The 12,265-nt window shown below is 38.0% G+C and overlaps 2 protein-coding genes across 4 annotated transcripts in view; one reads left to right on the top strand and one right to left on the bottom strand.

The window, feature by feature from the left end:
• The window catches only part of LOC119491402 (retinoic acid receptor gamma-A-like), a 94,091-nt gene extending 82,162 nt beyond the window's left edge, over nucleotides 1-11,929 (bottom strand). For both annotated transcript variants that reach the window (XM_037775423.1, XM_037775412.1), the window contains exon 1: nucleotides 11,502-11,929. The gene's annotated coding sequence lies outside the window, so the exon portion shown is untranslated. The remainder of the gene's footprint in view (nucleotides 1-11,501) is intronic.
• faim2b (Fas apoptotic inhibitory molecule 2b) lies at nucleotides 4,052-8,479 on the top strand. 2 transcript variants are annotated; one of them, XM_037775544.1, is made up of 12 exons: nucleotides 4,052-4,305; nucleotides 5,265-5,310; nucleotides 5,908-5,975; nucleotides 6,076-6,140; nucleotides 6,231-6,284; nucleotides 6,379-6,429; nucleotides 6,521-6,560; nucleotides 6,655-6,692; nucleotides 6,783-6,870; nucleotides 6,962-7,057; nucleotides 7,281-7,334; nucleotides 7,449-8,479. In XM_037775544.1, the coding sequence occupies exons 1-12, from the start codon at nucleotides 4,291-4,293 to the stop codon at nucleotides 7,596-7,598; spliced, it is 765 nt and encodes a 254-aa protein (XP_037631472.1). In that variant the 5' UTR covers nucleotides 4,052-4,290; the 3' UTR covers nucleotides 7,599-8,479. The 2 variants fall into 2 exon arrangements, with proteins under 2 accessions (XP_037631472.1, XP_037631464.1); XM_037775536.1 differs by having other exon boundaries at nucleotides 4,053-4,305; nucleotides 5,262-5,310.
• Nucleotides 11,930-12,265: the final 336 nt, after the last annotated feature.

The following is a 12,265-nucleotide window of genomic DNA, read 5'->3' as shown; positions in this document are numbered from 1 at the left end:
AGAAACACCACTTGATTTTTGAGTGTGATTACTAGTAAATCTAATTTCAAAGAATGGCACACTTCAATAAATACAATGTGATGTTCTTTGCCGCGAACACACAGGGACTTTTTTGCAGAGACAACAAGTGGCCATCGGGAGGGAGATTATTCACTCAGATGGATTCTTTTCAATGATTTAAACAAATAAGGCACTGAAAAGACACTTTTACTGTAGGCTGACTTGAGATGTGAGTATGTAAATGCTCAGGGCACCAGACGGCATAAGGAGAAGACGTCACAGTCTGCTTGAAGGCCTGGGAAAAACATACGAGTACTTGTTTGGGAACATTTTCCATAAACAGCAACTGTGGCCTCCAAAAGTCTCCATAATAAGCTGAGTCATTGTTTGCTATAAACTGGACTGACGTGGACGGATACAGGCTGTTCATGATTGTGATTTATATGCAGATACTAGAGCTGCAACAATTAATCGATTAGTTCTCAACTATTAAATCAATCGCCAACTATTTTGATAATCGATTAATCAGTTTGAGTAATCTTTTAAGAAAAAAAAAAGTCTTCTTAAATGTGAATATTTTCTGGTTTCTTTACTCCTCTATGACAGTAAACTGAATATCTTTGAGATGTGGACAAAACAACACATTTGAGGACGTCATCTTGGGCTTTGGGAAACAGATTTTTTTTTTTCACCATTTTCTGACATTTTATAGACCAAACAACTAACTGAGTAGTCGAGAAAATAATCGACAGATTAATTGACAATGAAAATAATCGTTAGTTGCAGCCCTAGTAGATACCTTAAATTACTGCTAACATCAGACAAATACATGTACTTTATCCCTGTAAATAGTAGGGATTCATGCTAAGATTAATATTCCCTCTCAGGTAATTATATTGACTAACATTCAGGAGAACATGCGACCCCTCATGAATGAATATCAGGAGACGCATATCCACCAGTATATTTCCTTTAATTCAGCAAAATCGCCTCCACATCAGGTGATTCTCTGGCAGTAAAAACTGTCTCTAAGCAATAGCACAGATCTCTCCCTCGGTGCCAAGAAATGAAAAATGAGCATCAGCCAAAAGCTGCCCTCGGCCCTCTGCCCTCCATTTATTTGAACACAGCCAAACTTTTATTCTCAGTGCTGCATCAGAAGAAAAAAAAAGAAAAGCCACTGAAAGTGTTTTTCTACAGTAAAAAGTCTCTGCTGGAGCTGTGACACAACCAGTGTTCCAGACACTTCTATGAATCCTGTTGAGGTCTTCACATGCCACCTACTGGACAGTATGATAACAACAAGAGCACATTATTTTGTGATTACCACGACTTTTACTGGAACCAAAAGTCTGTTCTGCCAAAATCAACAATACCGCCTATTACCACACAACAACATGACAACAAAGAGTCAGCATCTCTGTGGTGTATCAAAGTGCATCTCGAAGGACTTAGACCAGGGCCAGCATACCTGAGGTTCAAAGTTCGTTCTCAGTTTTGAAAAAAATCTCACCATATGGTCCGCTTAGTAGCTGATCTGGAGTTTTTGATCATATCACATGAGCAGATAGAGTTTGCCCAGTCATTTTGGAGATGTAGATCTTCACATTGCCATTTTTACAGGAACTTTATGGTGAGATTGTTTTATCAAGGTATTATAGGTAGTATACTGTCTAAAGAAACATCCTCTTGCTCCACTATCAGAAGTAAAAGAGACAGATAGCATTTCTGCTTACTTAACTGGGTAAAGAAGCAAAGGACCAACAGTATTACTACCTACTCTGTGTCTGACACAGTTTTCCTTCTTGCAGCATACTAGCAAATATATTCTTGTCTGCTGGTGCCATCTAGTGGCTACAAGAAGGAAGTGTACACAGAGACATTTGTTTTTTTCCGGAGCCATTGATGGAAGTAGCTAAGGAGTGAGTCATCTAGCTTCCTTTTCCTCTCTGTTGAGAGTTGCACATGCGCAGTACCAATCGGGCACTCGCGAGAAAAGTAAAGACAAAGTTTATGAGCTGAAGCGCAAGCGAGCATTTCAAGTATCCTGGAAGCAGGAGTTTAATTGGGTGCCATTAGAGGATTTGGGCGAAACTCCAACAATGTATTGCACAATTTGCCGCATTTCATTTACTAAAATAAAGATTGAACATGGCAAGTCTTTATTGCTATTTGATAACCGCTAATATATAAAACAATTTGTATGGGGGGGGAGTAAAAACGTACTTTCTGCATTTTGATTTATGACCCACTTGCCCAAACGGGCAAGTGAAATCAAACGTGTTAACCAGACATTGTATCATCATGGCTAGAACAGCCTATGTAAAAGCCCTATAGAGGGCTCCAGGGATGACATATTTTTGTAAGCCAACCTGGAAGTTGGCATCGCCCTGGTTCCCTCGACAAAAAGCCAATGGGATTTTTCCACTGGGTTTTGGATTATTGTAGGATTAGCCTTTTTTAAGACACGTAAAGCTTCAAAATTCACAAGAGGGGTATTTACCGACGTTCTTTATATTGTAGAACAAAACTTTAAAATCTCTTAAACTTGTGTTAACCATAAACCCATTGACTTTGAGGTGGGGGAACCAGAAGTGCTAAAATGCTAAATCATTTCCAAGTTTTTGGACTCATTCCTGTAGCGCTCTATATCACTACATAGCAGACTTTCCACATTCTTTTCAGATCAGTGGTTTTCTTTCGCGTGTCCTTACTTTATGATTTATACCGAGGCAAAATTCATCATAAAATATCCCATTTCATCAGAGCTCTTTATCATGCTGCTGGTGTTTTTTTCTAATTGTCTTCTTGGCAAAGCAGAGAACGTTAAAATCAATATTAGTCAAAGTAGGTCAAAGATGAGTGCCTGACGGTAAATCTCATTATTACTGTTTGTAGAGGTTATGTGTTTACTACATAATGTTCTTAACTTCAATCTCATTAGTCTGACGTGCCTGTTACAAAACCAGTCTCTTACACAAAAACATGATGTCATACAAAGGGTTCAACGTTGATGTTTTTTTACTTGCCAGGTTGGGAAAGTGGGTCAGAAATCTACTTGCCCCAAGTCAATTTTTAATTGTCTCTATTTTATTTATTAGCGGTTATCAAATAACAACAAAGACTAAAGTTAACTGTCATATTTAATTTAGATTTAAGTAAATTAATCTAGAGTTTCGCCCACATCCTCTTACGCCGACCCAACTCAACCAAAATAATTGAAATGTTCGCTTGCACCTCAGCTCATAAACTTTTATCTTTACCCACCGCCATTTTCTCGCGAGTTCCCGATCGGTACTGTGCACGTGCAACTCTCAAAAGAGATGTGAAAGAAGCTAGATGGCTCGCTCTTTAGCTACTTCCATCATCAGCTTCGGTAAAAATGTGTTTGTTTTTTACCACTTGCTCAATCGCGCAAGTGAGAAGCTAGATTTACTAGCCCTACGTGGCATTTTACTTGCCCCGGGCAAGCGGGCAATCCTTATTGTTGAGGCCTGATAAGATCACAAGATCACTGTTAAAAAAATAAATAAAATAAATAAAATAAATAAAATAAAAATGTATAAACAGAATAAACACAAATAATAATCTGATAAGTCATACATCATAAACCCTCTTGATAATGAAAATACAGTATATTAATGTTGTCAGTCAACATGTTAGTGTAAATAAACAGATTAAAATGTGCAGGTTTTGATAATGTATTCTTACATAGTATGAATATGCAGATTATCAAATACCCTCTATGTCTGTGGCTCTCATTTCCCCCTAAAATGGAGCAAAACAGTGATGTAATGCATATGTAATTCAGATATGTAAGTCCTTTGAGTCTTACAGGATGATTAACTGTCCTGTAACACTGTTTAGAAGGTTTGTGCAACCGATGACAGACATAAACGACACCCCCGTCTAGCAACAGCAGTGGTACGGTCCGGCTTCATCTCAATGTTTCGGGACTACCTGGACATTTCTGGACCAACCTCATTAGGCTGAGAATAGGGGTGGCGTGGGATCAGGGTTAGAGAGAGATTAACCACACGGAGGCCTATAAAGCTGCTTCAGTGTAATCCGCGCTGGAGACAAATTCAGAGCAACAACTATCCTACAAACAACATTTTTTGATCGCAACTCGCAGTGTTTTTTGACCACACAAACCCCATTACACAGGAGAAGAGGAGCTGAGATTTTTTCAGATTTTGGAATTGAAAGACAAGAAAAACATTTCACCCGTGACTTCAGAATAGTCTTCTTCATCATCAGCAACTCAAAGGTGCAGAAAGGGAAACAATCATGAAGAAGGGAAAGGTATGTTTTCAACTTCCCTACCTTATAGTGACACTACAGCATTGTAATGCATTGTATAGGGATTGATTATAAAGACCAATGACATTTAAATGCATTTTTAAGTTAGTTTTTGGAACTGCAATGGAAAACTTATATTCTCCAAATATGTGGCTTATAGAGAAACATAAATGATGAAGTCATGGCTTTGAGTCAGGATTGTAGAGATTCTGTTTCTGATAGACATTTCTTTTAATGGCAACATCACAGCCAAGCTCAAAATAAAAAAAAAATGATCAACCAAATAATGACGTAATGTGTGTGAAATATGATGCTGGCTATGAAAAGATGGAGGCGCATCACATCCATCCTAATCCTCTGACCTAATCAAACATGGAGGCTGGTTGTAGACAAATCTGTTATGGAAAATTGTCAGCAGGCAGCTTTAACACAGACACAGACATAAGCACAGTTAAACAATAGGAGAAAGCAAAATGAGTACTGTGCTGGTTCATGTGTGTGAGCGTAAACACATGGGAGTTAGGGCTGCCACTAACAATTATTTTCATTGTCATTTCATTGATTTCTCGATTAATCAATTAGTTGTTTGGTCTATAAAATGTCAGAAAACATTAAAAAAAATGTTGATCAGTGTTTCCCAAAGCCCGAGATGACGTCCTCAAATGTCTTGTTTTGGTCCACAACTCAAAGATATACAGTTTACCGTCATAGAGGAGTAAAGAAACCAGAAAATATTCACATTTATGAAGCTGGAATCGGATAATTGTGCCTTTTTTCCTTAAAAAGTTACTCAAACCAATTAATCGATTATCAAAATAGTTGGTGATTAATTTATTAATTGACAGCTAATCAATTAATAGATTAGTCGTTACAGCTCTAAAGGGAATGTAAAGACGATTATGCTTTTATGCATCTGATTAAAAATTGCAATGACCATACAAACCGTGTTTCTATCCCAGCAGGTGGGTGATGACAAGGAGCCCCCCAGTTATCAGGAGGCGACTGCAGGTAAAAACTAACTTCTTTGTGGGTTGATACTGGCTCCTATGTCTTCAATTTCTACCTAGACTTAGTATATGCTTGTTAGAGTATTTTAAAAGTAAAGTAAAGTATTTTTCTGTTATTATGATTACATGTTTTTTGTTTCATTGCAGTTTGTAATCTTTAGGCTTGTCCTCGACCAAAGAAATTCTTAGTCGATTAACACTCATACGGATTGTTCTACCAATCTATTACTTGATTTAATGGACAGATTTGTGAAGCCGAGTTTCTTCTCAAAGAATCACACAAAAGCACCACTTTAAATCTTGTATTTACCAGAGATGTGCTCATAAGTTTCTTGGAAATACATCATTCAGCGTGAAAAAAGCATAAAAAATGACTAATAGACTGAAGAAATCTTAGTCGACTAAGACCAAAACGACCAATTAGTCAACCTATCGACTAAGAGGGGGCAGCACTAGTAATCTTGATTCTTAATCGTAATAATGCGACTTCATTTGTCTGAATAATGTTGCAGTATCATTTTATGACACCATGTGTGATTAATCCTCAGTTTCTACAAAGATAAGTCCTCATATGTTTCCTCCTTGCCTCTTTCTTCAGGCTATGATGAAATGGAGGCCCAGTTCGCCTGGGACGACAAGAACATCAGACGGACCTTCATCAGGAAGGTACAAAATATGTGTTACATGAAACAAGTGAAACCAGTACAAAAGCAATATCACAGAGACTCTTCCATTGCTCTGATACTATATCTCCGTCTTCCTGCAGGTCTACGCCATTCTCCTGGTTCAGCTGTTAGTGACCGTGGCCATCGTTTGTCTCTTCTCATTTTGGTAACAACTCTTTTGGTAACTCTAAAGTTTTTTGTTTTCACCGCTGTGATTAAAACATGAATTAAATCCATTTAATTTGTGTCTCTACAGTGGACCTGTGAGGTATTATATCCAGACTCATCCAGGCTTGTACATGTTATCTTAGTAAGTAAAAAACATCACATTATAGTGTCGCCCTTTTTCTATGACTTTATTTACTGAGTTTTTTTGTATCATCATTTTCCCTTTTTTATTACAGTCTTGTATTCTTTGCCACCTACATCGCACTGTCCTGCTGTGGAGAGCTGAGGTAATGTTTATTTAATTAAAGCACCTGAATAATACTATGTAGATATACATTTGTGAATTTGAGTTGACAAAGTGGATTTTCTTTTCTTTAGGAGGCAGTTTCCTTGGAATATCATTTTGTTAGTTCTTTTTGTGAGTATTTCTTCATCATGATACAATATACTCTTTACTCACACACTCAACATAAACCCTAACTGTGGTAGTATTTCTTTACTTTTCCCTTCAGACTGTGAGCATGGCCTCCATGATGGGATTTGTGTCGAGGTAAATACATATTGGGATGTAGGCGTGTGTGTCTTAGACACTGATTTCAACTCATTTCCAGAGTTAAAAAGACTCCTTCTCTTCCTCCAGCTTTTACAACACCAAATCAGTGGTTCTGTGTCTGGGAATCACAACTCTGGTGGTTCTTTCTGTCACCCTCTTCAGCTTCCAGACCAAGGTGAGAGGAAACTGCTTAAACTAAACTTTTAAACTGCTTTCAAACAACCAAACAAGTGAAATAAAGCCATCATATGTTTTTTTTGTTACAGATTGACGTCACATCCTGTCAGGGCCTCCTGTTTTCTCTGTGCATGGTCATGCTCCTCTGTGCCATCACCCTCTCTATTGTCGTCCCTTTCGGATACGTAAGTCCACACACACACCTTCCTGGAAGAAGTCTAAAATAGCTGCTGATGAGTCAAACACCAGACGCAGGTTAATGCTGCTGGCTGTATTTTAGGTGTGCGTTAACAAGAAGGGATTAACCTCACAGATAATCTTGCAAAGCACTCTGCTGTTTTTCTTAAATTAGCATCCCGCTGTCCTTCTTAGCAGCGTTTTGTAATGCTTTTTTATCCTGCACCACAGGTTCCCTGGCTACATGCCCTTTATGCTGTGGGAGGAGCCATTCTCTTTACTCTGGTGAGAATCAGATCAGGGAAAGCTCAATATATTGTCCAGCTGAAGTTCATCGTTTTATTCATTATTAATTTACTCTCCTTGTTTCTTCTCCATCTGTCTCTCTTTCTACCACAGTTCCTGGCGTTTGACACCCAGTTGCTGTTAGGGAACAAGCGCTACACTATAAGTCCAGAGGAATATGTTTTTGCCACCCTGAGCCTCTACCTGGATATCATCTACCTGTTCACCTTCCTGCTACAGATCTTTGGAGGAGGCCGCGAGTAAAGCATTTCTCTCAGCACTTTTTCCCCTACATACAACAAATCAACTTGGATTTATAACCCTCATGAACAAGATGGCATCAGGGCTATACGGTTTTTCATGAGTCACTGTTTGGAAGTTTGTTTTTTTCCTGATGTAATATTGTCCATACAATCCTGCTGCTGGTTTTGTCGCTACGCCCTAATATATATTCTACACTGCCTGATACCTCGCTGTAGTCGTCCACTGTACTCTGGCCGGTCCTTTATATGTGTTTTTGTATTACTCTGGGGTCGACTGTGACCCCACCGTCCTACAGCATGTGCTTAAACAGTCATTAAGCTGCCTGCACATGATAAGAAATTTGCTATTCGCTCACCGTGATGTTAGGGCTATAACCGCAATACTGCAATACCGCGATATTGAAAAGACAACCGCAGGGGATGGCAAGCAACCGCCACAACCGCTATGTTCCCGTTTTTTTCTATTTTGAAGTCTTTGCACTAGGAGGGACGCATTTTTACACTTTGCTACAAATGGCAGCAGCGTGACGAGGCGCTGAGCGTCTATTAGCGCTGCACGTATGGTGTTTTCTTTCTGGTTACTGAGAGTTGGAAAATGTTCAACTTTGGGTAAAACTCCACTATGACCAACCATCACATCCTACATGTAGACTACAAGTGCTGCACAACAACAATAACGGAGGAGAAATGAATACACATAGACCGGCAGGTCCGTCCTCTCTCCCTACGGGCTTCGACCTTCCCTTCCAGAGCAAGTACTCTACCGTGTGCCGACGAGTTGATATTCTGTATCATGGCAACCAGATGCAACCAAAGCGTCTCATTGCCCTTCTGTGTTCTCCATTGAATAATAAACATGCATTTAATTTATTGTTTTTTTTTAAAGTTGCAATAATACCGCATATTACCATTTTGAGACAACACCGCGACAGCCCCACGCAAAGAAAGGCACAGAGCCTCGCAGAGGCAAAGCACAGCCCAGGTCTAATATGTAATCAAAAAGTGTGCAAGAAAAGCTGTTCACTGTTTCTAGGCGACAACAACAGTTGCAGCTCTTCCCATTGGTTGCGCTTTGAAAGGTCAGCGGCAACCGAGGTCAAAGTTGAAATCAATTTCGACCGCTGCCCCACGCCAAGAGTAGCGCTTCTGCGTAGTCGGACGGAACCGCTCTCCACGTAGGAAAACAATGGCAAAGCCAGCGCAGAGCAATTTTACTGCTGATCATGTGTGGGCAGCTTTAGGCTCATAAGTGGACAACACACCAAAAAGAGAGTTAATTAAGATCAGTTTGTATGTTTATCCATCATTGAGCCAAAAAAAGAGGATTCAGGAAATCTGCACTTTTAGGTTGAGTTTGCTTTAACTGTCTGTTTCACAAGCTATGTACAGTAAATACAGTTTGTTTTTATACTTACTTTTAATGCACATTATCATTTATGACAAGTTTGATGTTTTACTCTGTATGTGTGTAACATATTTGAGCTAACTGAGTATCTTTATTGGGGGGAAATACTATTTAAGTGAAGCTTGAAGGATTTCATCTAACGTTGTGACATTCAGAGCAAAGATACAACACCGACCACAAAGGGAAAACGTGTGTTTGTAGCATCATACATACTTTAGTTATTAGACATCGGTTGCAATTTCTATTGTAACTTTAATGTGGCCTTTGGGATGTGATAGAAACATATTTAATTTAAACAAGTTGATGATCACAACATGATTATTAGAAATGTTCTAACTGTATAGTGAATTAAACACATGGCATGTTCATATTTTTTTTCTAAGAACAATGAGCTGTGTCTGTTTATTCTGGCATTATTAAAATAAAAGTGACACATGAAAAGTACTGTGTCTTATATGTACTGTGTCTTATATGTGTAAGAAGGCTAATGGTGATTATTATTATAAAGTATTAACATAACGGATATTTACGGATCTATGGGTCAAGTAGCCTCATAAACACTTTAACAAAAAGCCCAAATACTATACTATACTACCATTCCCTCCTCCAGTAGAATGCTAGAGCGTTATCAATCACTGCTGTAACACATAACTCAGCTGAAAATTGGATCCCAGCCGTCACCCAGTGACACAAGTTTACTCAAACTCAACTGATGGATGTGATGACAGGAGGTGTTTAAAAACATACATCAGCTACATTGCCTCAGTAAATGTGAACGTCTCACGTCCTCATGGACTGCAGTCCAGACGGTCCTCCAGCCTGTGTGTAAATCAAATGCTAAATTTGTGTATCAATTTGTTTAACAGCTATTCATTAAGTCACTTGGAGATCAGGTAAATAAAGATATGTAATAGGAACAATTGCATGGTTTTCCTCAAAGATAATATTTCAAATGTTCCTTAAAAACTGGACAAAAGGGCGACTTGCCTACATTGACTGCTTAAATCAAGCTTTTTACAAATTATAAAGTACTGGTAACACATAATCTTTCAGGAAACACACTAATGGTCACAGGTCCTCTGGATTTATAACACTGAACGTTAGACCTACTTTATCTGCTTTCACAAATAACTACAGATTTGCAAAGACCGAACACACACATGCACAGAAACACTTCATTTCTGCAATGTCTCAGGTTGAAGATATGATGTCACCAACCGCAGATTAACAACATAGAGGACTGTGGCTCCAACACACAGGAGACCTAACCATCAATGTTGGCAGCCTATAAACAAGTCATGCAATTTGCCAACAAAAATCCCACATATCAGATGTCTGGTGCAAATACACCACACATAAAACACATCCAATTAGATGGCTGCACAGGATATCGGTTAACTTCACAGAGACACATTTTATCAGCATCTGTATGCTAAATAAAGCATTTAATAGTAACATTAAATTAGTAACTTAAAATTAAATCTCTTTCCCTCTTTTCTTTGCCATTATTCATTCACCAATAGCCATCCTCCTTACAAGCAAACCTCACCTAATCTTACATGTATGTCACGTCACAAACTCTGGCCAAACGCTACCTCCCAGTTCAATATATAAACTAGTGTACTGTACTTAATGTCTGAATGTTTTAACGCCATCCAAAAGTTTATTCAAGTATGCTCTTAGTATACTTCTTTTAAACTTAAAATAAGAGAGTATGCTTTCAGATTACTTTTTATGTACTTATCAAAGATAAACTTAACAAAATTATACTTACGTATACTTGGCTTATGCTGACAAGTATACAGAAAAGTATAAGTATAATTGGCTAAGTACTATAAGTTCATTTAAGAAAACTTACACGTATAGTTGCAGTAAAAACTATTAAACTAGTAGCTTACTGAGAACTTTAAAGTGTACTTTCATAAACTAAAAAATGGGCTACAAGTATATAACTAGTAAAATAACAGTGTACCTATAAGTTCACTTGTAGTATAGTTCATATTATAGTTGCAGTACAAAATACAACTTGGATGTAAACTAGTTGTGTACTACTCCTACATTTAAAGTATACTTAAAAGTATACTTTTACTTTTAGTCCCAAGAAGTATTGAAGTAGTACACTTACAAGTATATTACTAATACATTGATATTAGCATACTTATTACATAAAGTATACTTGGGGATATACTTCAAGTATATTTTATAAAATAAACTTGAAGTATATTCTTTTTTTGTAAGAGATGTCTTATAGCACCAATCACCTTATGTCTTTTTGTAATGTTATATTGTGCAGCAATAAAAATAAACATTCAAATTACAAAACTTGATCTATGCATACTAATCAATCACTGCCTCTTCATAAAGTGGGCTAAATCTTTTCACTTTCTCTGATAAATCATAACAAAACAAAAAAAAAACTATATTCCATCCAAATCTATCAGTTTAGCTTTCCAATTAAACAAGCTCAGAAACAGGTGATAACAGAGCAAGCTGTCTTACCTTAACCCAGGTGTTGTTTCTGGTCTTCTTCTCTGCAGAAGATCCATCACATCATATCCATCCAGGGCACTCGGCCACAACTCAGAGAAGGAGCGTTTACAGGTGTACACAGGTGAGGTGATTAGGGCTAACGTTAGTTGTCACATAGAGAAGAAACTCCAGTGCTTTTTTGACAACAGTCGCTGCCGCCATTTTGGACTGAGAACGGTCAATATATTTAAAATGTTTATTGTTCAACACAGGCCAACTTCCCCAAGTTGTCCTCAGAAGATGTGCTTTCGCCGACCTCTTCGGTATTATTGCTGTAGCTGTTGGTTTCTTCATTTACTTCTTGTATTTTCCAGTTTCCTCCATCCTTGTTTTGACCATATGAATACCATGGATGTAAAATACATATGTAGTTAAGTCTCTATGGTTTTGACTATCCCTCTATCAAGCCCATTACGCTGTGTGTGCAGCAGCGCCCTCGTGTGGCGGGGAGACCTACACACAATAGCACAACAACTTCTTCTTCTTCTTTGGTGTTTATAGGTGGTTGTCAAAGCAGCTTATAGGTGCATTACCGCCCCCTACTGGACAGGAATGTGGAGCAGGAGATTAGCAGGAAAAAATAAATAAATAAATAGCACAATAACAATGTAAAAACGAAGTATTTATATGGAGAAAACTTTCATTTCACTTTCATTTTCTGCGTTAAGTATCAGGACAACTCAACCTTTACTGAATGTACAGTATTTTTTATACCCATGTGAAAACAGATGAAG

Source organism: Sebastes umbrosus, chromosome 1 (genome assembly GCF_015220745.1).
Source record: "Sebastes umbrosus isolate fSebUmb1 chromosome 1, fSebUmb1.pri, whole genome shotgun sequence".
Classification (NCBI taxonomy): Eukaryota; Metazoa; Chordata; class Actinopteri; order Perciformes; family Sebastidae; genus Sebastes; species Sebastes umbrosus.
Note: the sequence above shows the minus strand (reverse complement) of the source record. Positions and strands in the feature narration are given on the sequence as shown.